Source organism: Alligator mississippiensis, chromosome 4 (genome assembly GCF_030867095.1).
Source record: "Alligator mississippiensis isolate rAllMis1 chromosome 4, rAllMis1, whole genome shotgun sequence".
Taxonomy (NCBI): Eukaryota; Metazoa; Chordata; order Crocodylia; family Alligatoridae; genus Alligator; species Alligator mississippiensis.
In genome coordinates, this window is record NC_081827.1 from 181859739 (window position 1) to 181885401 (window position 25663).

The 25663-nt window shown below is 44.9% G+C and overlaps 1 protein-coding gene across 1 annotated transcript in view; it reads left to right on the forward strand.

Annotated features, from left to right (window-relative positions):
- NDUFA10 (NADH:ubiquinone oxidoreductase subunit A10) overlaps window positions 1–15788 on the forward strand; it is a 55572-nt gene extending 39784 nt beyond the window's left edge. Inside the window, exon 10 of the mRNA XM_006261673.4 lies at window positions 15359–15788. Within this exon, the coding sequence (XP_006261735.2) occupies window positions 15359–15427 (69 nt within the window). The 3' untranslated portion in view covers window positions 15428–15788. The remainder of the gene's footprint in view (window positions 1–15358) is intronic.
- The last annotated feature ends 9875 nt before the right edge of the window (window positions 15789–25663 follow it).

Below are 25663 nucleotides of genomic sequence, written 5' to 3' on the forward strand. Positions count from 1 at the left end.
GGATTGGGTATCCTGGGAGGTGTGCTATCTGCCTGGAGCCTGAATTCAGGATGTTGCAGAGACTGCCAAAGCTCATCTGCCCTTCATACCACTACCCTTTTCTGCTTATTCATGTAGGCAATACCAGTACTGCCAGGAATGATACTGAGCAGATCAGAAGCAACTATGAGGCGCTGGGCAGGAAGGTTAAGGAGTTTGGAGCACAAATAGTGTTTTCATTGATCTTCCCCATGGAAGGCAGGGGCCCAGGCAGGGACCATTGTTTCCTAGAAATAAACACATGGCTGAAATGGTGGTATTGACACGACGGCTTCGGACTCCTTGACACCGGGTGGAAGTTCTGAGGAGGAAGACTGCTCTCAAGAGATGGGATCTATCTGACCAGAACTAGAAAGAGTATCTTATGACTGGAATGTCTACATTGAGAGTTATACTTTGTTTCGGAAGGTCAACATTAGGAGAAAAAGTGGTGGTGTTGCCTTGTATGTCAAAAATACATATACTTGTTCCCTGGTTCGGGAGGAAGAAGACAGCAGAGCAGAAAGCATTTGGGTGAAGGTGAAAGATGAATCACTGATATAGTGGTGGGAATTTATTACAGGTCACCAGATGAGGAAGAGGAGATGGATGAGACACTCTTTGAGGAGGTGACAAATATACCCAAAAGCTAATGGAGGGTATTGACGGGAGACTTTAATTTTCTGTATATCTGCTGGAAGAACGTTGCAGCCAAACATAAAATGTCAAGCCGGTTCCTAACTTGTGTGGAGGGCAACTTTCTGTTCCAGAAAGTGGAGAATACAAGTAGGGGATAATATGTCTTGGATCTTGTCCTGACGAACAGGGAAGAACTGCTGGCATATGTGTTGGTAATGGGTATCTTGGGAGGAAGTGATCATGATATAATAGAATTTCAGATTTCGAGACAGGAAAAGCATGAGGTCAGTGAAATTAGGACTCTAGATTTCAAAAGGGCAGATATCAGCCAACTCAAGGAGTTAATGGGTATGGTGCAGTGGGAACACAGACTGAAGGATAAAGGCACCCAGGAGGGCCTGGAGCATCTAAAGGGCACAGTATTGGAAGCTTAGGAAGAAGCTGTCCGGGCACAATGGAAGCGGAATAAGAATGGCAAGAGATCAGTATGGTGGCACAAAGGGCTTCTAGGATGCCTTAAATGCAAAATGAAAGCACACAGGCAATGGAAAAATGGGCAGGTTACTAATGAAGCTTGCCAGGAAATAGCAAGAAGCTGCAGGGACAGAATCAGAAAGGCAAAGATAAAGAATGAGCTGCATTTGGCGAGGGATGTAAAAGACAACAAGCAGAGATTCTATGAGCATTTTGGCCAGAAAAAGGAGACCATGGAGGCTATGGGTCAACTGTTAACTAGCCAGGGAGACCTCTTAACATAAGGTAAGAAGGTGGAACTACTCAACAGGTACTTTGCCTCAGTCTTCACACACAAAAATTAAGCTGCAGCCAGACACCTCATAAGGATTATTTGGAGGACAATCTCAGGAATGAGATAGCAAAAGAACAGAGAGCTTTTGATGGATCTGATTAAATTCAAGTCAACAGGGCCTAATGAACTTCATCTCCGGGTACTAAAGGAACTGGCATAGGAGATCTCAGAATGGCAGGTGGTGTTGAATGGAGGCCCACAGGTGTCTGTCTTGTGCCCACTGCTGTTCAACATGTTTATTAATGATTTGGATGCTGCCATAGGAAGCCACACCCCCCCCCCCCCCCCCCCATGTCGGGAGGTTTTTAAGCCTTCCTCAGAGGCGTAGGGTATTGGCTGCAGCCAAGACTGGGGATTTTGACTGCAGTATGCCTGGGGGGACATAAACCATGTAGATTCCTGACTAGAGAAACTAGACAGCGATTGCCATCTTTTGGGTCAGAAAGAAATTTTATCCCATGAACAGACTAATATGGACCTGTGGGAGACATGGTCCTTTTCTTGGGATCCTTTTAACATATATTAACTTTTACAGCAGCAGGACATTAGCCACCGTGGTCCCCCTGCTTTACTTGTGACAGGTTAGGGTGTTTTGTCTGGTGTTGTGTTAGGGTTGACTCCGTAGTTTGCTAAGAAGTTAAATAATGGATTTGTATTGTATGGCTTGAATAGGGATGATACTGCCACAGGAAGAGGGTTGGACTAGATTGACCTATGGACGTCTCTTCCACCCCTACTTTTCTGCGATTTTTATGAACTACTGCATCTAGTATTATGACTAATATCTGTTTTGTCTTGTTCTCATCCTTCCCCATGGGCCAAGAGTATCATTTGTTTTGATAAGGCTTTTTAAGTATAGAAGTTGTTATGAATTTGTTACAGAAGGCAAGGTCAAAAAAACAGCCTGTACTGAAGTTTGTAATGGCTTCTAGATTTTTAGGGAGTTTATGCCACATTCTTTGAAGGAACTCGAAGAAGGTTCTGTCTTATGATCTCCATGTAGGGACCTACCAAAATCATGGTTTTGTTGATTTTTGCAAAATCTGGCATTGCCTGCAAAATCCATGCGGGGGAGAGAAACTTATTGAAAATAAAATGCTGGTTCCCCAGAAGGAGCCAGAAGTCCCCAGGGCACTGCAACAGCCCACTAGGGCAGAGAAGGGAGAGTGGGTCTGCCCCCTCAAGGGGCTGCTGGCAAGATGGCTGTTGCCCATGCCTCTTGCTGGTGATTGGCTGAAGGGGCTGTCTGTCATGTGGCCCTGCCCCTCTGCAGCAATTGGTGGCAAGGGGTGGTGTCACATGACAGGCATCTCTTGTAGCCAATTAGCTATGGGGCCACCAAGGCCCCTCAACCAATCAGGGGCATTGCAGGGGGGGTGGGGGGAAGGGGGCTGCTTTCTGCCACAGAATGGCAGCTGGGCTCTGCAGTCTGCCCATGAAATTGGCAGGCAGCCACCCCAAATTTGGTAGGTCCCTAGTTCTATGGTCTGTGTTACTTTTTAATGCATTTTCTTGTATCAGTTTTTATCTGTGCATGGGACCAGGGCAGGCTGCTGCTGCAGGCAGGGGCAGGGTGATGCTGGGCTCTCCCCAGCAGGGGGGCTGGGGCAGGTGGCAGTGGTGCTTGGGAAGAGCTTGGCAGAGCCCCAGCCTGCAGTGGCAGCCCGCCCTCACCCCGCACACAGATCCAGGGGCAACCCCCCCCCCATGCCCTCCCGGGGTGTGTATATCAGTGGGAGTTGCCACCCCTCCCCGCGCCCCCCGAACGAGCTGCTTGCAGCTTTGTCCTGTGCCCTGATCTGCCCTGGCTGGGCAGCCCCTTCCCCAACCCCACTCCCCCTTCCACTTCTTCCCTCACTGCAGGGGCCTCAATCTGTGCTCTCCTCCCCCCCCCCCCGTTCCACCACATCAAATTTACCAGCTGAACCCAGCTGCTCTCCACACTGCTGGTTTGTGCTCCCCACCACGTGTGCGCTGCACTGCACCCACACACATGCACAAGGCATTTATTGGCGACATTATCGGCCACATCAGCCAAAAAAAAGCTGGTTGCCGGTGCTGTCAGTTTTCCTCATATCAGTGCTTATCCAATATGGGACCGATGTATTGGTGCACCTCCATCTATCTATCTATACTCACTCACTCACTCCATGTCCAACTGATATATATTTCCAAGTTGCTTTAAAATTGTAACTATATCAATAAAACATTGCGTTCAACTGATATATAAAAAAAAATAAGCAGCTTGGAAGCCTAACAGTGCCTCAGTCATAATAAAATAAATTCTAAATACCTATATATTTGGGGGTTTTTATCATAGAAAATCATACCTTCCCTGCCCCCTTTGCTTACCAGGATGCAGGTCCAGCTGCAGCTGTCTTCCATCCCCCACACTGCTTTGTGGTGCTGAATAGCCCTGATATGCTGGGCCCCTGCCCCTACTCATGCTGTTGCCTCTTGCTCCCAAGCCACAGCCTCCCCCAGCCCTGCCGGTGCCCCTCACTCCTGACCCACTGCCCCCGGGCCCAGTCAGTATCCTCACTCCCCACCCACAGCTCCCCAGCCCTGCCAGTACCCCTCACTGTGAGCCCATAGTGCTCAGAGCCCTGCTGGTGCCTCTTACTCCTGACCCACTGCCCCCCCTGCCCTCAGGCCCCAGCCCCCCAGAGTATAAGGAAGAGGATGGGTATGTGGGGTAGAGAGGGTGTGGGCACAGTGGTGTTGGGGGGGGGACGGACAGGTGACATGTCGGGGGCATGGGGGGCACATGCCGCCCCCCCCCAGGTTTCTGTGCCCACAGCGAGATGCAGGGCTGCAGCTGGGTCGGACCAGCTCTGGAGGAGCCACCTCCACAGCCCTGCAGGTGGGACCCAGCATGGGGGGGAAAGCTGCTCTACCATGACTGCCAAGGTGAGGTGCCCCCTGCCTGCCCGGCAGCAGTGGGGGGCACAACTGTGTGCTGCTGCCATGCCTCACGTTGTGCAGTGCTCCTGCCCACCCTCTGAGCTGCGGAGCCATCTCCAGCCTGCAGCTAGCCTGGACAGGCTGCAGCCCAATGCTTTGCTGTGTGCCCAGATATCTCGGGGGGGGCACTTGCCCTCCCCCTGCCCCTCTGTGCATCGCCTGTGCCTTACTGCCCCCCCCCACACGTGGCCTTTGTCCCTCCCCACCATCCTCCTAATACATCTTCTGTGCCCCTCATCCTCCACCCCATAGACTTACCTGCAGGGAGATGCTCTCCACCACTGCATGGGTGCCACGTGCATGTGTACACATGCACTTGCATGCAATTCCCCCTGCTTCCCACTCCCCCCAGCCCCAAACAGCCCCTTGCAGGCTGGAACTCTGCTAGCCTGCAAGGGGAAACCTGCCGTTTCCTGAGTTTGTCTCATTTAAATAAGAAAATCCGCAATTTTTTGCAGCAAACTGAAAACTCGGATCCCTACTTATAACACTCTTGGTCTACTTTGTCCTATTTATTATTTTCTATACTCTTATTCATATATGTGAACATTGGGATCTAAGAACACATGGTACAAATGTGGCCTGTATGGGCTGTTAATATCGGTCAAAACACCCCTCAAAATCTAAAGAGAAATGTTTATGTAATGAGTGAGTTGTAAATATTGGTTATTAGGAAAACTAGCTGACAAGGAAGTGTCCTCTGCTCTCTCATATCGGATATAAATGAGCCTGAATTGGGTGTGAAGTGCTGCTCTCATTGCAAGGGGATAGATACTGTATCTTGAATGGTAATAGACACACAGTAGACATACAGTCTTCCTTTTCAGAAGCGTAGTGTTTTCAGGATTTCCACACTAATTGTCCATTTAAATTACATATAGCAGTTCTAAAAAGAAAATGTTTTAGCTGCTGGGGTACTAGAATCAGGATGAGCAATGGGGAATGATTGTGTTAGAAATAATAGGTTGAGGTTTAACCTGGTAATAATTCTACAGTGGAGTAATAAATATTTTGGCCTTTGGTCTCAGACTGTAGATCTGTGTGTGTTGGGGGGAAGGGTGGTGGTATTTCCGAGCAAATACTGAGTTATGTATGTTTATAAAAGTTCCCTCCCAAACTAGATGTAGCCATGTATTTTAAAGCACTGCAGCTTTCTGCAGTGTAATTAAGCTGTAAATTGGTCTTCTACTTCAGACTTATCTTTCCAAAATTACAGAGGCCATATACTCTTAGGGTATCTCCTTTCTGCCTTGTCTGTGACTGTATAAAAGACAGCTGCTATGGCAACAGCATTTTCTATTTTCCTTCCTCTGCTATTTTTTTCCCTTTCCTATCTTAAGCTGTTTCCATTTTTCAAGATCCAGGTCTCCTTTCTGGTTTCTTTTCTTTTTTTTTTAATTTTAATGGAGGTGTTTGACAGCTTTAATAGACAACGCTATCTGTTGAAGCTTTCTGTTTTGTGCAATATTTCTTTTTTTATCAGGTTCCAAACTAGAGAAAACATTTTTCACCATCAGGTTCCTTGTTTGTGAACTCATTTAAGCTAATTATATGAAGATGTTTTTAAGGATTTTTCTGATTTTTAAAAGTTGAGTACCTTAAGCAGCTGAAACGAAGAACATTTGTAATGCCACCCCAAGCCATCTCTAAAAGTTACCTGTAGATGGGAAAGAATGAGTGGTTTGCCTTTTGGTCACTTATCTATATAGAGAACCTAAAGGAGGTCAGACTGATCACCATATTTGGGGTCAGGAAGGAATTTTGGTCCATGGTCAGATTAGTAGGAACTGAGGGATTTTGCATTCCTCTCTAGCAGAGGGTATGGATCTCTTGAGCATCCTATTTATATTTCATAGAATCAGGACATTGCCTGCTGTTGCCCTTGCTTTACCAGTGGCAGTTTAGGGTGTTAGGTCTGTCAGGGTTCATGGTAGTCTTACATAGACTTTAGATTATGGATTGCATAGGATGGTCTGGATAGGGATGATCCTCCTGAGGCAGGGAGTTGAACTATATGACCTCTGGAGGTCCCTTCCAGCTGTTCTTCTCTTACGATTCTGTGTACTCTTATGCTGGTGCCAGAGATGTTTTAGCATTCTGGTTATGCCACTGGAGAAGGCTTTTAACTTCCATTTGATTAAACTGTATTGGGAAGATTGTGATTATCTGCAGAAAGGTGCATCTTGGTATTAGTTGTACAGATAACTGATTTTTCAATTTTGTGACCAGCAAAGGGCCCAGGGCACTCTAGCAGGGCTTGTGTAGCTACTGTGACTGGCTGCCCTTTGTCCAGGAGGTGAGGGATTGGGCAAAGTCTTGGAATTGCAGAAAAATGGGGCTTGAGGGCATCTCAGAAAGTCATCTAGTTCTACCCTCCACTTGCAGCAAGGGCCTCTGTGTCTGAGCCATCCCAGACCACTGCTTCTCTGACTGGCATTTCCAAGCTCCCAAAAACAGAGATTCCAGCACCTCCCTCCGTCATCATTAGAAAGTAAGCCAATCCCATAGGGATTTCCCCAAATGGTTTTGATTTTCTCCATAGCCAGTCTGAAGATCTGCAGGCCCAAGGAGACTAAGCAGCCCTGTGCCCTCATGACTTAATCGCAAGAAAACTGTATCCCTACAATGCTCAAAACTGGAAGCAGAACCCAAATGCTATGGCTCCCATACTCCCCAACCCCAGGCAGTTCTGCCTTACAGGCCAAGAGCATGGTTTTTGTCTAAAGTGATCGTAAGGAAGCTGCAACCAGTGCAGAACACAGCAGTCCACCTTCTAGTGGGGATGTGCCACGAGCCGCATCCAGCTTGACTGCACCAGAATCCCGTTGTGATCCTTAAGATCAGCCGAGAGCAAACTCCTACTAGAGCCATCAGTCTACCTGGCAAAAATATGTGGGAGGTCTTTCTCAGCAGTCAGTTGTCTGCTTTGGACCTCTTTACCCCTTGAGGCCTGCCAGAGCCTGAGCCTGGACATGTTTTTGCAAGCGCTTTCTATTTGGGCAGGCGTTCAGCAAGTAAAGCTAGCTGGGATACTGTTTATGAAGCTTTTGTTTCAGATTTGATTCTACTTGTTTTTATGTGTAATTCTGTCTCTTACTATAAGATACCCTGAATCTACATGGAGAAAGGAGGCATATAAATCTAATAAATAAATATTTTACTTCAGTTTAGCAAAGTGTAGGTACTTTTATCAATTCAGTACTCCATGCACAGGCTAAAATGGCCATTGATTTCATCAGTAATTTTACCTTGGTAAGGAAATGCAGATATTTTGAGTTTTAAAATACATATGCTTCAAATAAAGAAAAACATATCTTTGTGCTATAATTTACATTTTTTTTAGCCAGAACAGCAAATACCCCAAAATGTCTCAAAATTAAGCAGAACAATATTTTAAACCCATTTTCAATTTTTGGATTTTTCTTTAAAAAGAGTGATTTTTCTTTAACATCAGTGCTTTAGAAAGAGAGAGACTTTTCTTTAACATCAATTTTTATGGATGTTAACTGATCTTAGCTGTAAACCTCTGCAAATTGTGGCTTCTAATGGTGCAGCAAATAAACCTTAACAAGTAGCAGCGATGGCAGGCGCTGCCACAGTTCTTACTATAAATGGTCAGTAAATGAAAAGGCTTGGATATTGACAAAAGATTCTGTGCTTTGCAGTGAAGTCTTTGCGTGTTTAAGTGTTCTTTGATCAACGTTGTTCAAAATGTGTTATTTATAGACAATTTTTAGCTGTGAACACAGCAGTTGGGGGAAGGAGAGTGGTTATTCTCTTTGGTCCAGAAATGCTGGCAAACAAGACAGGTTCCAAACTCTGTGATGGATTTAGACTCTTTCATATGGTTAATATTCTCCAGAGCTCTGTCTCTGCATGTCTGGTTTGAAGTTATTTTGAGGATCTGTGCAATATTGCCACAGCATACAGCAAACACCTTGCTGAATCTGCTAGCTGCTCTGAAACACATACCTTTTTAAAAAGGCATTTCATCATGTTTATAGTCATAAAATTTCTGTAGCAGTGTTTCATTTAAGTGGGAAGTCATTCTTGCATCTTTTTTTCCCCATTTTCCCTTTTAAAATTTCAGTGGTGTAATTCCTTTCAGCCAATTTCTTTGAGCAGATTGTTTGTTACAGTAATTTGGTTTTACTAGTTTTTCTGCATGCTTTTTAAAGTCTCTTGATTTATCCCTTTTAGCCATATTTGAATTCTCTGCAGTGTTGAGACCCAGGTTTCATCTATCATCCCTTTTTCCATCCCTTCTCATCAGTTATCCCTTTTCATATGGATGGGAAGAGTAAGAGGGAAATGATGACTGCATCCAGTAGTGATTGCTGGAGGACATGCAGAGCTGGAGGGCTTTGTCTCTGCCTGTGCCTGTGCTGGGGTGGGCAGTGAAGAGCTGTGCTAGGGATGGGCATCTGGGTGCCCACATCACCACCCCTCCTCTCCATTCCCCTGGTTTCTGGCTGCAGTGCTGGTGCAGCTTCTAGCCCCTGGGGAGCTGAGCTGGGGCTGGGTAGCTTCTAGGGGGAGCAGACAGAAGCAGTGTCAGTACTGTTCCCCACTGCCTGGAAATTGCAGTTGCATCCCAATTGGGGAGGTTGAGGGAGGAGCTGGGGAGAAGTAGTGGCAGCACCTGGCCCCTGCAAAAGGCAACCCCCGACTCACTGCTATCACACTGCCATAGCCACCCTGCCCACGCTGGACTGCGGGTAGGTTCTTCTGGCTTGTGGTTTATAAAGGTTGCCAGCCCCTGCTCTAATGTGTACCTTGTTCCTGGGCTGCACATCTCATGCCAGAAGGTACAAGATGACATGGCATAGTTTCAGCTGTCCTTCACAAGGGATTCCTCAGCTAGCCTTTTAAGTTTCCACAAAACCAATTTAATTGGCTAGATCTGGATCTGAATGTTTACCTCTAACTAGATCTGGAGAAATGTTCTTATTATTTTTCTGCTAGTCAACCAGACCTTCCCTTTTATCTAACTCCAGTCTAACTGAAAGTAGTAAGGTTTCTTCAGCACAGAGCAGTTTCACAAATAAACCATCTGCTTGCTAACTATATGGCATTGGCTTATTTTCTTTGCTGCTCATTGCTATATTGCAGGGGTTTTCAACTGTTTTTAATAAGTGTACCCCCCGGCTGCTGCATGCAAACTCCCTGTACCCTCAGTTGACAACCTCTGCTATATTGTTTGTTGTTCTTATGCAAAGGTTTCAGGAAAAAAAGTGTTGTTAACCTTTCCTCTTCACCTCTATCTAAGACAGGCCTCTGTGTGAGTAGGTAAGGTGTAACTGCTTTCTGGGATCCTAGTTTTAAGTAGGAAGAAGATAATGGAACTGGTAGGCAGAGTTCACTCACACATGTAAAACCTGGAATAGAAGTTGGCAATGTTTTTGGGCAGAGTGCCAAAAACACCTGCAGCCTTGACTTGTAAGATGTTGGCGTGCCAGACGCGGATGACAGGGGCCCAATCCTTGTTGTGGCAGCGTAGCCCTGGCCCCTTCCCCGAGGTGCATGTGCCAGGCAAAATGCTTTTGTGTGCCACGCTGTAGTACATATGCCGGGGGTTTCCTACCCCTGACCTAGAATCTGTATATGGCATAAGAGGAGAAAAATCAACTTACAGCTAAACTGCACTTGCCCACAAGCTGTTTTGGAATTAACAGAGAGCATTCCAACTTTGATTCTAATGCTGAAATGGAAAAAATTCGCTCCTCCCACCTTGTAGAGTCAGCTCTTTTTGTTCTCATATGTGCATCATTTCTTACAACCAGCTAAGGAAAATAATTTTTGAAGTGTACTACTTTTGCAAAAAGTCCCCTTTTGAAATACTCATGTTCCTTTCACTGTTGTAGGTTAGTGCATAACAGCTGCATGACACTGCTTACTAGATATGTAGTTTCATTTGCTCTATTTTCCCTTTTGAATTTTTTAGCAATTTCAAGTGCGTGCCCATAATACATCCCCAATTGCAGATAATCTTGGCTCTGTAGACTAACAAATATTTCTGCCAAGGCTTGCTGTGAGTGACAGAGTATGGATGAATACATATTAAAAAATTGCTTTGATGTACTGTGTATATTTAACAAAAAACACATGGGGAATTTAAATTGGACAATGAAAATGAATTTGAATTTTGTTGGAGGCTTGGTACGCTTTAAAGATTTACCCGAAAACAAAATCATAAAACTCATGTAGTTTCCCAGAGAGCCCCCATTGCTTTAATAATCTGATTATCATCTGGGAATCTCTCTTAAATATCAAAGGGCCAATTAAATGCTGCCTAGAGAAGGCTGGAGAGTGCACTTTTTGTGCTGGAATTAATGGATGCAGGCTGGACGCAGCAGGCTTGATGGCCCGGTAGTTTTCTCTCTGGCCTGCCACTGTAAATTTGTGGTGCAGAGACAGTGTAATCATTTTGTTTCTACCACAAATCTACTCTTTGCTCTGCAGGAATTGCTGTTAACAGGACTGCATGATTGCTCCTGATATTTAGACAAGACATTAAAAGACAACTTTAAATTAAAAACCTTAGAAAAACTGATCAAGAGTGACATACAATGTTTTCTGATGTAGTGGGGTGGTGCCTGTGTACATTCAAAACATGTAAACCTTTTTCTGCTGATTTGATCTACTATGGAAATTGTCTGCTTTCTCATTTTAAATTGAAATGAGGCCATATTTTAATTTAACATTGATATTTCTGTGGCATAAATCATATCCTGCTATAGATCATATTGATATGTAATTGTTCCTTTTTCATATGGGTGTTTTAAATATTACTTTACGCAGACATTTATTCTTTAAAAAAAAGTAATATTAATAGACATTGGCCTTCTGATATTTGTAGGCAACAATCTGTTGGGGAAGAAGGGAAAATGTATGTATATCACTATGGCTGGGCACCTTTGGTGCCTGCCACTTGAAGAGCCTTAAGCAGGCCAAGGAGCAGCTGACAGGTGTGGTGCGGCCTAATGAGGCTGTCACATGACTGTGGGAGGACTTCTGGATTGGAGGATGGGGCTGAGCAGCCTCAATATAAATCCAGGCCCTCAGGGCTGAGCTGGCAGTTGCTGGAGGGAGCCAGAGGGGTAACATTGCCCAGCCGGAGCTGCTGCTCCCAGAACACCTGGAGGGCAGGGCAGGACCTATGGGGATGGAGGAGGTTCCTGGTTCTGGGGCATGACCTAAAACTACAACCTGCTGGGAAGGAGGGTGTGGTGGGGGTACCTGTGCTGGGGTGGTCCCCAGGAAATGCCACACTAGTGCCTCCCTAGTGAAAGGTGAGTATGGGGTGCTGTATAACCACAGCCCCCACAACCTAGTGGGTAGCCCCGTAGAGGGGACATGCGGGGTCCAGGCACATAGACAGACTTCTGAGGCCCCACAGGCATAAGGCCCAGAAAGCCCCAGGGAGGGGGCAGTGTGGTGGTCCCAGCACAGAAATGTGAGGGAACAGCTGAGCAGTAGGCTGCATAGAGTAGGACCCCTATGGGGACCTGAAGGGCTGCGCATAGAAGGCATAGAGTAGGGTCCGCGCAAGTGGGCCTGAAGGGCTGCGCAGCAGCTGCATAGAGTAGAGTCTGTGAGAGGTGCCTGAAGGACTGCACATAGTTTGATAGAGCAATTAGTTTGATAGAGTGAGCCTCAGTGAGGGGGCAAAGTACTTACCCCAGCAAGGGGATAGTGTGAGGCCCCAGTGAGGGGGCATGTGGCCCAAGTAAGTCTCCAGATACCTGAGGCCAAATTTGGGCCAGAGGCTGAGTGCAGCCCAGCAATTGGGCCGGGGAGTTGGGAGTAATTTGGATGCCATCTGTGAGGCATTGGACACGGTAATGGAGAGGTGTATTACACCTTTGGAATCGGGGATTAAATGGGCAGCCTCCTGCCTTAGAAACAACTTATCAATGACATCAAAGGCATGGCAGGCGAGTCAGGTGGGTGGACTGCCCTAGACAGGTGGGTTGTTTGGCATTTTGAAAGGCCCCTGAGATGACCCCCTGTCACAATCACCAATATTAAACTTGTATCTGGTAGCTGAGGGTGTTTTTACATGTGCTCTGGGGGCAGGGCGGCAGCTCTGAGAGCCACTCTAATTAAATCACCCTCAGCATCTCGTGTATCAGCATCCCTGCACGTCAAAATGGCAGGGTGGGTGCTTTAACCAAAGCTCGTTTGACAAGGTTTAGTTAAAGCACCCCGGTCCCCATTTTGAAGTGCAGGGATGCTGATACATGAGATACGGAGGCTGCTGGAGACACGCTAATTAACACGCTTCAGCAGCCTGCCCACATGTCTACAGGCACCCTGACTGTCAGTGCTGACAAGTGCAAAGTAATGCACATGGAGAAAAATAACCACAGGTCTACGTATGCAAGGCTGGGCTCTGAACTAGCTGTTAGGAAAAAGACCTTGGACTCATTATAGATAGTTCTCTAAAAACATCAGTTCAATGTGCAGCATTAACTGAAAAAAAGCCAGTGACATGTTGGGCATCATTAAGAAGGCAATTGAAAACAAAGCAGAAAACAGCATCGTGACACCATATAAATCCATGGTGCACCCACATCTCAGGTAGTGGATTCTCTGCATCTCAAAAAGGATGTAGCAGAATTAGAAAAAATGAACCATTTGTCTGACAATATAACATTCAATATAATACTTCTTACGTTCTTTTCAGTGTTTAGACTTCAAAATAATTTGGTTGTAATTTGACAGTCTTTTAAAAAATCCTTAATCACAGTAGATCTTTAGTCTGTTGGTTTCTTCACTTCTTTATTACTAGCTTACAAAACTGAGGTGCTTTGTATAGTTGATATTAGTTATCTATTTGATCTTGTAGAAATTATTTCCTTTGTCATCTTATTTTTGAAAATAGGAACATGGTAATTTCTGGCATTTTCATATTGCCATTGTTTCCTTCAAGTCATTCTCTCCCTTTTTTCTATTTTTTTAAATACATGAGGCTTAAAGCAGACATTTATTTATCTTTATTTCTACCTTGCCTCTTCTTTCTAAGATATTGTATACACCTAGCAATTTAACAAATAGCTCCTTCATGCCCTGATCCTGGAACTCTGTTTTCACCCACCAGAACAGGATAGCAGGACCAGGACTTTTTTGTGTCCCTGTTAAATATCTGTTTAGACTGTGCCCACACTAGAAACTTTTCCTCAGGTAGTAATGTTGGCCTGTTGTGACTTGTTTTGTAATTTTACCACATTTCTAAACTAACAGAAATCCCTGGAAGGATGCAGTTGTTATACCTGGGAGACATGCTTTTGCTTGTAAGCATGTATTTCTCTTGGGACCGGCTATAAGCTAAAGTACCAGCAAAAGTACTTTGTAGCTGATGTAGGCTGTCTCTACCCTAGGAGGGTTTGCTAGTATATTTAGTACCAGCAGATCTTCCTTTGGTAGATTGAAACTTAGACTAGTTTTTAATCCTTTAAAAATGCCATTACTTGAACAAAAACTTGAGAAGCTTGAAATTAAATTGTTTTTCAATCAGACTTTTCCCCTGAGTAGCCAGGAGTTCTCATGCTTGCTGTACACTGAGGATACAAGCCAGGTGATACCAGCTCTGCTTTCTGTTCATATCCATTGCTTGCCAAAACTGTGTGCGCTCCTTTCCTTCCAAATCCTTATAGGAGGCACTTGGTATAGAACAGCCTTGTGCATCTTGACTCGCTGTACAAGATTGTCAGCAAAAGGATCGTCTTGCTCAGCCCTGCACTTCAGTTTCATATATGCTTGTTTGCACAGAGGCAGCTGATCTTCTGCTTAGCTCCAGCATAGAGCCTACAGCTGCTTCCCTCTGAACTGCCGAATACTAAAACTGTGGTTAATTTCTTTCACTGCATCTCCACTTGCTTCACTTCACTGATAACCCACCTTTCTACTCCCTCTCAGGTTAGGCTTTACCTTATCACTTTTCCTGTATTTCTCTCTCTGTTTGCATCAATTCCTTTGTTTTCCCAAACTGTCATGATGTCAGATGTCATTTCTGGTCACATTCCTTGTCCCTTATAGTCTCTACACCAGTTTAATTCAGATGAGTAACTCTGGTCAGAAGAATCATTAAGCAGAATCACTTTTAAATAGAGATTTTACCAAAATAGTTTAGGAAATTAGATCGTGTGTCCATGGGATCAGGCCTGAAGTGAAAGTGAGATACTTCTTCAGAAATACACTAACTTTTCCTAGAATGTTAAGGGAAAGACTCCTTGAATCTACCCAAAGAAGGTGGTTTTCCATTTAAGAAACCATGTTTATTTAATATAATTCTACTTGAAAATGTGTCAAGTTTTTGTATAAGTAGCATATAGTAACAGGATTCTGAAGTTCCAGTCAAAAGGTGTCACTTTGTTCTTCAAAACTAATTCCTTGAGACCTAACTAAATGGTATGAGGAGTCCTAGTTGTCCTCTGTAAAGTAGGAAATGCAAAGAATAAGGAAAACACTGATCTCTCTCTAGGGTTTTCTGCTTTATTGAATTGATATTCAGCACCTAAAGGCAGAATTTTTAATGAGCTTTAAGTGATCTAACTTAATGTAGTAATTAACTGAATTTTTCATGCATGTGATCTTTCGTATATTTAATATGTAGCATTTTTGGCATTAGCTTATACTGACTGATTCCTTTTCTGTAGCACATGCTGTGATGCAAGCTTTAACTCTTTGGAGCCATTTCTTAAAATATCTTTCTAAAAATCACAGGTAGGTATACAAATTGACTAAGCTGTCAACCTAATAGCCAAAGAGTTTTGGAGTGGGTTCAATTTTTGGCTGCGCAACTCGAGTAAGATTTTTCGGAAAGTGCTGAGCACTCGCCCACTGAAAACTGGTGCTTCAGATGAGCTGATGGATGAACTTCAGGGATGGCCCCGACTGAATGAACTCTTGTGTTTTTTTCCCTAGCTTCCCGGCCACTGTTATGAAAGAGGCTATAACGCTGATATGGGTGACAAGTGGATCTGGCTGAAATGAAGGCTGCCACCCTTTGAAAACCCTCGCACAGTATAACCACAAAACTTGAAGAAGCTGTGTTCAGTGTGCCTGCTCTACATCAATGGGGTACGCGCAGCACAAAAGAAAAGCACGTTATGATTCGAAGTCATGGAATAGCCTCAGAAGAAAGCAAACCACCATATTGTGTATCATAAGAGAACTTCCCATTGTATTCTGTCTAGAATTATCCATAATAATTGTAATAGAAAGTCTATCCAACATAATGGCAACTTCTTAAAATCAGCATGAAACCTGCATTTCTTCAAGACCTGTGGCTTAATACTATTAGGGGTTTTGATTGTTAAACTGAACTTGTGTTAAATAAAACCTGTATACGTTATGACTTCTGGTGCGTGTTTCCCTCATCACATTATATGTGGTTCATTAGCTATGTGATTCTGGTAGAGCTGTATTTTTGCAAATAGGGCTGAAAGGCATTTTTTAGTGGGCATCAGCATCAAAGCAAACAAATAGAGAAGTTGCCAGCAGAAGGGGAAATGAGCATTGAACACATTTAAGCAACAAAATATTTGCACTTAAAACCAAAGACTTCTTAATTGCCAGCAGTTGTACTCATAATTCCTTTTTTGAATAGGAAGCCATAGATCAAAATGCTGGTGCAGTATAAAAGGCAAAGTAAAAGTAATTATTATTTTTATATGTCCCTAAAAATCCAAGAGAGTTCTTTTAAATAAATGATTCATTTGGTTTTAGTTACAATCATAAAAATTAAGCTTCCTGGCATTAGTTCAAGCAGTGCTCTCCAGATTTAGCCTGTAGTAATTCTGTACTTCCAGCAAAGGCCAAGTACTTTAATTATTGAATGAAAGTGTGCCAGGCATTCCAATATTCAGGGCGGTGCTTTTGGTGTAAGCAACCAAGTGTGGCCGCCGACTTTTCCTACAGCAAGACTATTAGGAAAAGACTTATTAAAATGTGTCTTGTGGGCCCAATTAAATGCTGATATAGGCAAAAAAAATTGTTTCCTTTTCTCCTTGGACTAATAAAAATTTTTTTCCAGCCATCCTGAGGCAGAGTGACCCCTTTGTTTACCAAAGAGCTGTCACCTCAGTCCTGCACCATTAAAGCAGACAAGTGTTTGGGACAAACATGGGACCGTATACCAGGATAGCACTCTTATGTTCCAGACCTGCACAAGGCTCAGCAGCACTGCTGCAGTGAGTCACAAGAGGGGTCCAACTCTTACACTGGCACCTAAAGGAGAAACTACTCGTCATTTTCCCCCTGTCAAAATAGGCACATACTGCTCGGAAATCAACCCACTGTCACCTCATGCGAGATGGATAGTTAGGAGACAGAGAGTACAGTGGGGATAGGTGCACTCGTATTACTTTGCCGTAGCGCAGGTGACGTCGGAGTTCCTAAACCATTTCACAAAACAGTGGTTTGTAGGACTTGCTGTCCTGCAAGTTATGGTCCAAGCATGTGGAATGGTGTCAGCAGCACAAAGATAGCCCAGGCACTAGGGGCACCACAACTGCTATCATTGGATGAGTGAGACTTCTCAGATGAGGCAAGTTCTGCTCCAGCACATAACCTGTCCGTGGCTATATGTTGTGTGTTACTGCTTCACGGTAATAGGTTTTTCCCTGCATTCTCACATCCATTGATGATTGGCTATCTGGGTGCTGGATGTTAGAGAGGGATTTAACTCAGACATATGCCTCCTTATCCCAGTAGTAGGTAATCAGTCTTTTTGGCAGGTATGCCACAAGTTAAGCCCCTCCCCATAACCTTTCCCTGAGTGCCACTGATTCTTGCTCCCCAGAGCTATACCTGATAGTTTCTATCCTGTGGCAGAATGGCAGCAGGATAGAGTCTTTGGCCCCATGAAACAGCAGCAGCAGGACACTGCTATGAGAGATGTCACTGTCAAGGGCCAAATTAACTCTTCCCTGGCTTTGGAGATGCTGTATTTTTATGTGGCAAGAAAGAATCCAAAGCTCTTAATTTGGCAGCATCTGCAGGGCCAGGGAAAGGTTAACCCCTGTTTTGTTGCTTTGCATTCTTGGGTTTAAAATGAAAAAGAAAGACAAAAGGATTTCTTGTGACTGTGCTAGTTGTGCATGGGCTCTTTGGCAAGGGAGTCTCAGGGCTATGGGCTTCCGTGTTGCTTATCAGCTGTAATAGCTTTCTTATTTTATGGCCACGGGTGGAACTGGGGTCTGTGTCCTGTGGCAGCCTCTGCTAAGGCACCTAAAGATACTTTTGATGATGGATTTGCCATGTGCCCAGTGACAGCTTCAGGGTCTGCACTTCCCATGGGAGAGATGGAGCAGGGCCCGGGGATGGCACAGCACTCTGGCACAAGCCGGGCTTCATGAAATGGCACCTTCAAAGCCCAGGACATTGACAGGACAACTTGCATCCTTGGGCCACTGCATGCCAAGATGATGCCTGCAGGGAGTTACTGAGGTCCCCTAGAGCAGCCCTTTCTCTCCCTTCACTGGGCAGCCCCCTCAGTGGCAACTCTTAATGGGGTTTCCCCCAGTCACACCCTCAGCCCTCTGCATGATTCCCTGGGGCAGTGGGTGAAGTGCCTGTGAAGGCTGGCTCTGGGGCTGTGCCACTCCATGGTATCCCTGTCTTGAAACTCATGGTGGGGCAGTGACATGGGAATACAGGGTGCAGATGTAACTGGACAGCAGGCTCAATGTGGGGCAGTACCAGGTCATGTGTGCCTACCTGAGGGAGTCCTGCTGTGTTTGTGGGGGCACAGAGGCCTTGGCAAGGGGTAGTGACAGGGCTAGTCTAAATCTGAGCTTCCCAGATTTGGAGCTTGCCGCTGGCATGCAGGTCCTGGTCTGGGATTGCCAGGCGGGGCTGGGCAGGACAGAGGTGTAATGGACAGGTTTTGCACCCTGGGTAAAACCTTTTTGTGCCCTGTAGTTTGGGGTGTTGCTGAATACCAGAGAGCAGGAAGAGGTTAGTCTTACCTGTCCTGGGGCTGCAAAGAACCCAGCTGTGGCTGCAGTTGTCCTGCGTTCAGCCTTTGCAGCTGGGCACCTCCAACTGTGTCTTGCATCCAGCCTGTACAGGCAGAGGGATGTATCCTGTGCATAGCCTCTCTGTGGTCAGGCGCACAGGGTTGCTTCTGTCCAGTCTCTCCAGCACAACCAAGTTCACTGCAGGCAGCTGACCAGGTCAGCAGGGGCAGTGCAGCCCCCACCCTGGTCTTTTCCTCCACTCTTCATTGCCAGCTGCACTAGCCCCTCCTCCCCCTTCCCTGATGCCATCTCCCCTTCACTCCTAAAAGCCTTCACATGCCATGCAGTGGCAGCATGCCCCCTTGTGGCACGTGCAGTGGGTTGGCCACCCCTACCTTACCCTATCATTCTTACTGGATAATTCTTTAGCTCCTGGTGTCTGGCAGCCTGGGGCACTTAGCTTTGCTTACATACAGATCATGAGGCTTTTTATGTTAAGGATATATTTTATTGGCTCTTCTTGATACTCTACAGCAGCCTCTACTGATGGATGGAACAGAGGGCCTGATGGATGGGCCTCATCTGCCAGGCCCTCCATGATTCCTTTTAGTGGACTACCACTGCTTTTATAGGTTAACCCCACAGTTGTGTACTCCCTAGTAACTTCCACCTTTTAGTCATTTACTTGCCAATGTGTGTGCGCATACGTATGCAAGCAGAGCATGAACTCCTCCGCTGCAATGGGAAAGTTCTGTTACTTGTAAAATGGGGAAACAATGTGTTGAATTTTCCAATGTGGGGACTCTGTGTGTGTGTGTGTGTGTGTGTGTGTGTGTGTGTGTGTGTGTGTGTGTGTGTGTGTACATGTGTTGTGGAGTGATAGGAAATAAAATGAGAAATCTTCCACTTAAGATTCCTCCAGCCCTTTTTAACAAAATGTATGTCCCTCAAGCTCTGTTTCAGATGGAAAGAAGGAACACTCCAGTCCGGGAAAAAATGCTCTCTCAATTCGCATTATGACAAAACACAGAGTCAGCATAAACACTGTCTCCATAATTTTAGCCGCCTGCTGCTTCAGGGTTCCCAGGTTTATAAACCAAATATAAGTATAGCAGTATTTCTCTTCCTTGCTCTAACTGGGCACTCATCTGAAGGGAAGTTTCTTACTGGTACTCCTTTCAGAAAAAAACTACTGAACCAATGCTGGAAGCAAATGGATTCTAGTTCTTTCTGAGCAGTTAGTGTGATGACAAAGTTGGCATAAAAAAAAAATCTTTCCAGCCTTTTAGTAGCTTGGAAAAAGGTAAAGAACCTGCAGCCATTACCACAACTTGAATTCAACTCAGTTCTGTGATATCGAGCAAAGGGGTCACCAGCCTATTATGGCCTGCAAAGCTGGAGCATCTGTGATGTTCAGTTGCAAGGGATTCACCTACGCCTCATACCATGTTGCAGCTGGGCAGAGGGGAGAAGCAGCAGTGGCTGGGTCCTACCACCCAGTTATAAGCTGGGCCATTCTGCCATACCACCACAAAACATTGCTGACTACTGATCTAGTGTATATGTAATATAATATCTTGTGTATACTGTCACTGTGCTTTTACCATTCTGAGTGTACATCTGATTGTAGTTCAAGGTCAGCAAGTTGATAGTGTTTTACAAGCCAGCATCATTTACCCCCATTGTATATGTGGGGAAAGGGAGGCACACAGAAGGGATGCAGGAGAGCAAGGAATAGAACCCAGGTCCTCCAACTCTCGGTCCAGTACCCTGGGAGTGGCTGAGACGGCGGTCAAGTGAGAACTGTATGAAATGCTGCAAGTGTGAACTAAGTTGCTGGGTATAATTCTTTGGCTTGTGATGTGCAGGTGGGGGACAAGATGATAATGATGATCCTTTCTTGGCCTTCGTTGCAGTCTTCATTGATGATATTTGGTTTCGGGCTTCAATTAAGCAATCCAATGAGGTTCTTCCCTCCCTGTCTCAAGGTAACTTTTCATGTAAACTGATGATGTGGTTTAGATATTAACCATGCTGCTTTTAAAAAAAAAAGGGGGGGGGGGGCAGGGAGAGAGAATGAAATGAAAAGCTCTTCTGCTGAAATAAAACAGAAGACAAACATGTTGTACTCCAGCCACACACAAAATTAAAATGAATCCCTTCTGTGGAAAAGCTTGCTGAGCAAGTGTAATTTATATCCACAACAAATTCCAGCTGGCTTGGAACGCTATTTACAAAAGAATGGGCAAAAAAGAAACATTTGTGCGTGAGTGAATCTGCAAGTATAGCAGCAGCTGGGCGGGGTGGTATTAACTTGGGAAGTCTGGGCTGAGCCTGTGTTGGTAGGGCCACAAGAATATTGAGGTTCCAGGTCTTAGCTTTTGTCCACTCTAGAAACCTCACAATTGCCATATTTACTCAAATCCAAGGTAAGGATTTTTTTCCCCAATCAAAGTGGGAGAAAAAGCATCATCTTGAATTCAGGTATCAGGCTGGGGCAGGCAGCTGCTGCAGCTCCATCCCTGACCCTGCCCCAGTCCTGGGGCCACAGCTGCCACTTTTGCATAGTCTTAAGGGCGTAGCAGGGCCAGGGCTGGAGCTGTTGCTGTCAATGCTGCTTGGCCCGGGTAGCTCATGAGGCAGGGGCGGGTACATGCAGTGAGGAAACCATGGGGGAGACTGCACAGTGTGGGAGGGTGGGGGATGCGCGAGGGAGTTGGTGGGGAGAGACTTCATAGCTATAGGAGGGCTGCTGTGGCTCTGGCTCTGTCCCCAACTTGGGCCCAAGCTGCTAGTGCTCCCTGCTGTAAGTCAGGGCCAGAGCTGCCACTGCTGCTACCTGGCCAGGGTTGGGGTCACTCTGTTCTCCATGCTCTGGGCTGGAGCTGGGGTTGGGGCTGGGGCTGGAGCCAGAACTGCTGCATAGGGAAGTGGTGGCAGAGTGGAGTAGGCAAGGGGGCTAGGCACCAGGGGAGGCAGTAGTGTGGGGAGGGGGCAAGCACCAAGGAAGTACAGGTGGGCAAGGTGCAGGAATCAGGTCATTTAACCCACCAGTGCCACTTTCCCTGCCATAGCAGTGGGGGGATGAATTTGAGATGACCTTCCATTGCATACATGAAAAATTATAACAAATTTGTATAGAATGTAATTACTGGGGTAAGCGGGGGGTGTCATCTTATGTTCAAAGTTGTCTTAGATTCAGGTAAATACAGTGTGTGGCAGTCTGTCCTTAAGAGAAGCTCAGGGTTAGTGTAGTCTGACCATATTTTATGGGGCAAATTTGAAAAAAGCTGACCTGGATGAGGTGTAGCTATAGATCTGGACAGGAGTCAGGACTCGTTTGTCTTTTCCTGGCCTCCTATTGACCTGGATGTGTTGAAGTTCTCTGAAAGTAAGGCCCTTATTTTCTCTGTCTTGGTTTAATTCTCTCCTGTGTAAAATGGGTAGCAGTATAGCTAATGTTTCCAAAGCACTTAGGTGACGAGTACTAAAGGAGTGCAGCATCCTTCAAGGCTCCCATCCTTAGCTTGTCTTCTAAAAGTATGAGACCTTTCACTAGAACAAGTGACTCATACTATTAAATGCACAAATCAAAAAAGACTAAAGATGTTACTGGTCCGTGAATCTCTCCAGATTATCAGATGAGATCATTTCCAAATGGAGGGGATGGTTCATTCACATAAATTGCTGCCCTTTTTGGCATGAATAGGTTTGTGGCTAAGGATTGCATGGTCTGGAGAAAATGAGCTATGCTCTTTCCTCTAAGACAGCTGTCTCCAAAGCAGGGCACTGGTAGGGCTGTTGACAGAGGAATGTAGTGTTCTTCCTGTCCTGCAGATAAGCAAAGGGCTTTGGCCTTCTGGGTTAAATTCCAGCAGTTTCTATGAGTATTAAATTGCATTTTAACAGGAAAAAATAACAGCAAGGTTTTGCATCTACAGAGTAGTAGAGAAGAAAACTACACTAGAGAAAGGAACAGTGTGCATGAAGCTGATATGGTGCATGCACCATATGTGTGGGGTGTCCACATCCTGAACCTGCTGAACCTGAGTGTACATTCATGCTTGCACTGCAGTGTGTATACCCAGGAATGCAACACTACTTACTTGTTCCCCATTTCCTGCTACAGCTCCCCAAAGCTCCAGTTTGCTTGAGCCTTGTGCTGGGGTGTGGGACAAGAGCACAAAGAAGGTTTGGACCTTTGGGGCTATTCAGCAAGCTCTTTCTGTCCTCACTGGCATGGACCAGCAGTGGTGGGTGGTTAGAGAAGGACCATCCCATGTATAGTCTTGCAAGAATCCCCTTGAACTCCAGGGATGAATGTGGTCTGTGCACTAATGAGAGAATCTATCTGGACATAAATATGAGGCAAGCTATAGAGTGGTTATCAGGCCTGTTAGAGATAATTATGGTGGCTCAGTGGACACAGGCTGTGCTTGCCATAGTTTTAAGTGGTGAGATGAAGGCTGCCATTTCTAGTAGAGTTATGTGCTCAAATCCCTTAAAATTCAATAATATCTAGATGTCCAATTCATAGACTTCTTTGGAAACCCAGGTTAAATGCTGCTTGTACCAGTGTTTTGGCTTCCTGGCTTGAGACCCTTCCTCAATCCTCAGCATTCTCTTGCTTTAAGGATGAACAAACCCTTTCGCCGACAAGCACCCCCGGGCAAGGTGCATAGCTACAGCTATTGCTGTTGCGTCACATACTGATGTCTATCTCGCTAGTGAAATGAGCATGGTCACCCCACTAGGGATCTTTTATTAGAAAAGGAAAGCTCTTCCTCCCACCCACTGCAGTAACTCAGCAAGAACCATGTAGTTTGATCTGTCCCCCTTCGGCCCTGATAAGACATCCGCATTCTTTGCATTGCTGTTAATCAGATAGCATCATTGTGTTTGTTTTGGAGGCAGCTGCGTAGCACGAAATCTGCAGGTTCTGCTTCACTTAAGCTCCTAGCTTAAGTTGTATTTTTCTAAATACATATTTGCAATGAGATCAAAACAAAAGCTTGTCTGCCTGGGCCTTATCTTGGGGTTGCATTAGTTCATCTGCAGCTTGCTGAAGCCTAAATTAAGCTAGTGTATCTGATGGTACAAGCAGTATCCAGGCCCCTGGATGTGCACAAGATCATCTCATCTGTACTACCTTAGAGTGGGTATTGAGCATCTTCAGAGATACCCAGGCTTCCCAACTGGTACTACTATGCACATGCCCTATAAGAGATACAGGGGGCCTCATCATGTGCCTAAGTAAGCTGGTATGTAAACAGCACTGATCTGAAGATAGACTCCCCTACAGCCATGTCATAAAGGGGCCTAAGGCTGCATCTTTTGCCTTTTGCCTGTTGCCATTTCTATGAAGAGTTTGTATTGTACACTTGCATAGAGGATAGATAGATGTGACAATGTACATGGGAGCATACAAGATAACTGCAGGCAGAATCACTGGCAAACAGAATGGAAGTAGGTGAGATCCACAACTTAATTAAACTAATCAAAAGCTTTGTACCAAGTCAAACAGGTTTGAACTGCCCTGGGTTTCCTCCCTCGCTGCCTGCCAAGCTACTCCTGTAGCCCTAAACAAGAGCTATTGCAGTAGGGAGAAAGAAGAGTGGCGACTCGTTATAGAGAGGGTCAGATTTACCTAACTCCCATGACCTTAACGGGTTCATACCTCATACATGTAGATGAAATGCAGCAGTAGATCAAGTCTACAGCTTAAAGATTCAGGTCCTTCCTGTGCTGTATGCCCTTTCTTTAGGTAGACCCAGTTTAAAAAATAGGTTTCTCTTTTTTTATCAAATATTTTGACCTAATGTAACTTCATACCAGCTCCAAAGTTGCCATTGTGTGGGGGGAGATAGTGCATGCAATGAATGAATGAAGAAACGGTTGATAAGTTCATGAAGAATGAATGAAGAAACAGTTGATAAGTTCAGCCAAATCCATCCCTGCAAGAACTTAGCTAAATTTGTGCCATCCATCTGAACAGCTGAGTACATCTTTCACCTTGTCTTGATATTTTATGAGAAAAAGTCTGATTTTTATCATCCTTTTCTAAAGGCAGGAGACAACAAAGAAATAACAGGAGGCATTAACTGCAGAAGTTTTGAGTGTTCAATGAAAGCTAGACTCTATTTATCCCTTGCGAGTCCTTAGTTGTGCTTGGCATCTGTTCTGGAAGGTTGTTTTGCTGAAATGTCTAATGTCAGGGCTTTCTTTGCAGTATGGAAAAGGAAGAGAAAACATGGAACTAGAGCCAGGCCAGGTGGAACTTCTCTCGTTGTCCAGGTCCAAAACTGGTCCAGGTCCAAAAGATTGAATTTTGAATTGCTGACAAAATTTTGAAACAGGGAAAAAAATCTGCAAAACATTGCCTTGTTGTGTTTTTGTTTTATTTTGCTGAAAAAATCTCCAATTTTCAACCTCACTGTTTAAAAATAATTGATTTTTTAAAATAAAAATGGAGTAAGGTATACCTTAAACTTTCCCCTCATTCCCTCCACTTCTTCCCCTATTGGCTCTAATGGGAATTCATAATCCCATCTTTCCTTAACATCCAAGCTACCTTCTTCAAACAAGAGAACATGAAAGCTGCTGCATGCTTGTCTTGACCAACCTTTTTACAAGCTGCAACTGCTGCCTAAGCAGTATGTTCTGGTTCAGTTGCACACTTCCAGTATTTCAACATTTACAAGCCATAACCACTTGAGATGATTTGTTTTCCTTTCTTTGAGGATTAGCTTTGGTGCATTTTTATAGTTCTCATCTTTCTGTCCTTCCAAAATAGAACTGCAAGCACGTCAGGAGATTTTTGGGAACAGGAAAAATATCTCCCTAAACATAATCAGTTTAAAAGCACAGCCTTTCTTGTTGAAGGTTGGAGGTCTGTCACCATTTTATCACTCAACATACAATTAAGACTACGTACTAGAAAGGGCTTAAGTCCACCTCACCAGGGTTTTTTTTAATACTGATAGATTCTGGTATATTAGATCCATGGAGCTATTCTGCAGTGCTTCCTGGAAATACATACAGATAAATCAAATTTACTCCGGAAGTTTATCAGTGAAGTCATTCTGGAAACTGGATCAACAGTGCAAATGTGGGCAGGAGTTAGGTGTCCAGCATGAGTGAATCAGAGTCTTTGACAAGTGGCACAAAAACAAGTATTATCCTTCCTTTACTTCTTGTGCTGAGGAACACTGAGGACAAGAAACCATTACCTGGTTCTGTTATTTTTCAATAGAGATGGTAAATGACA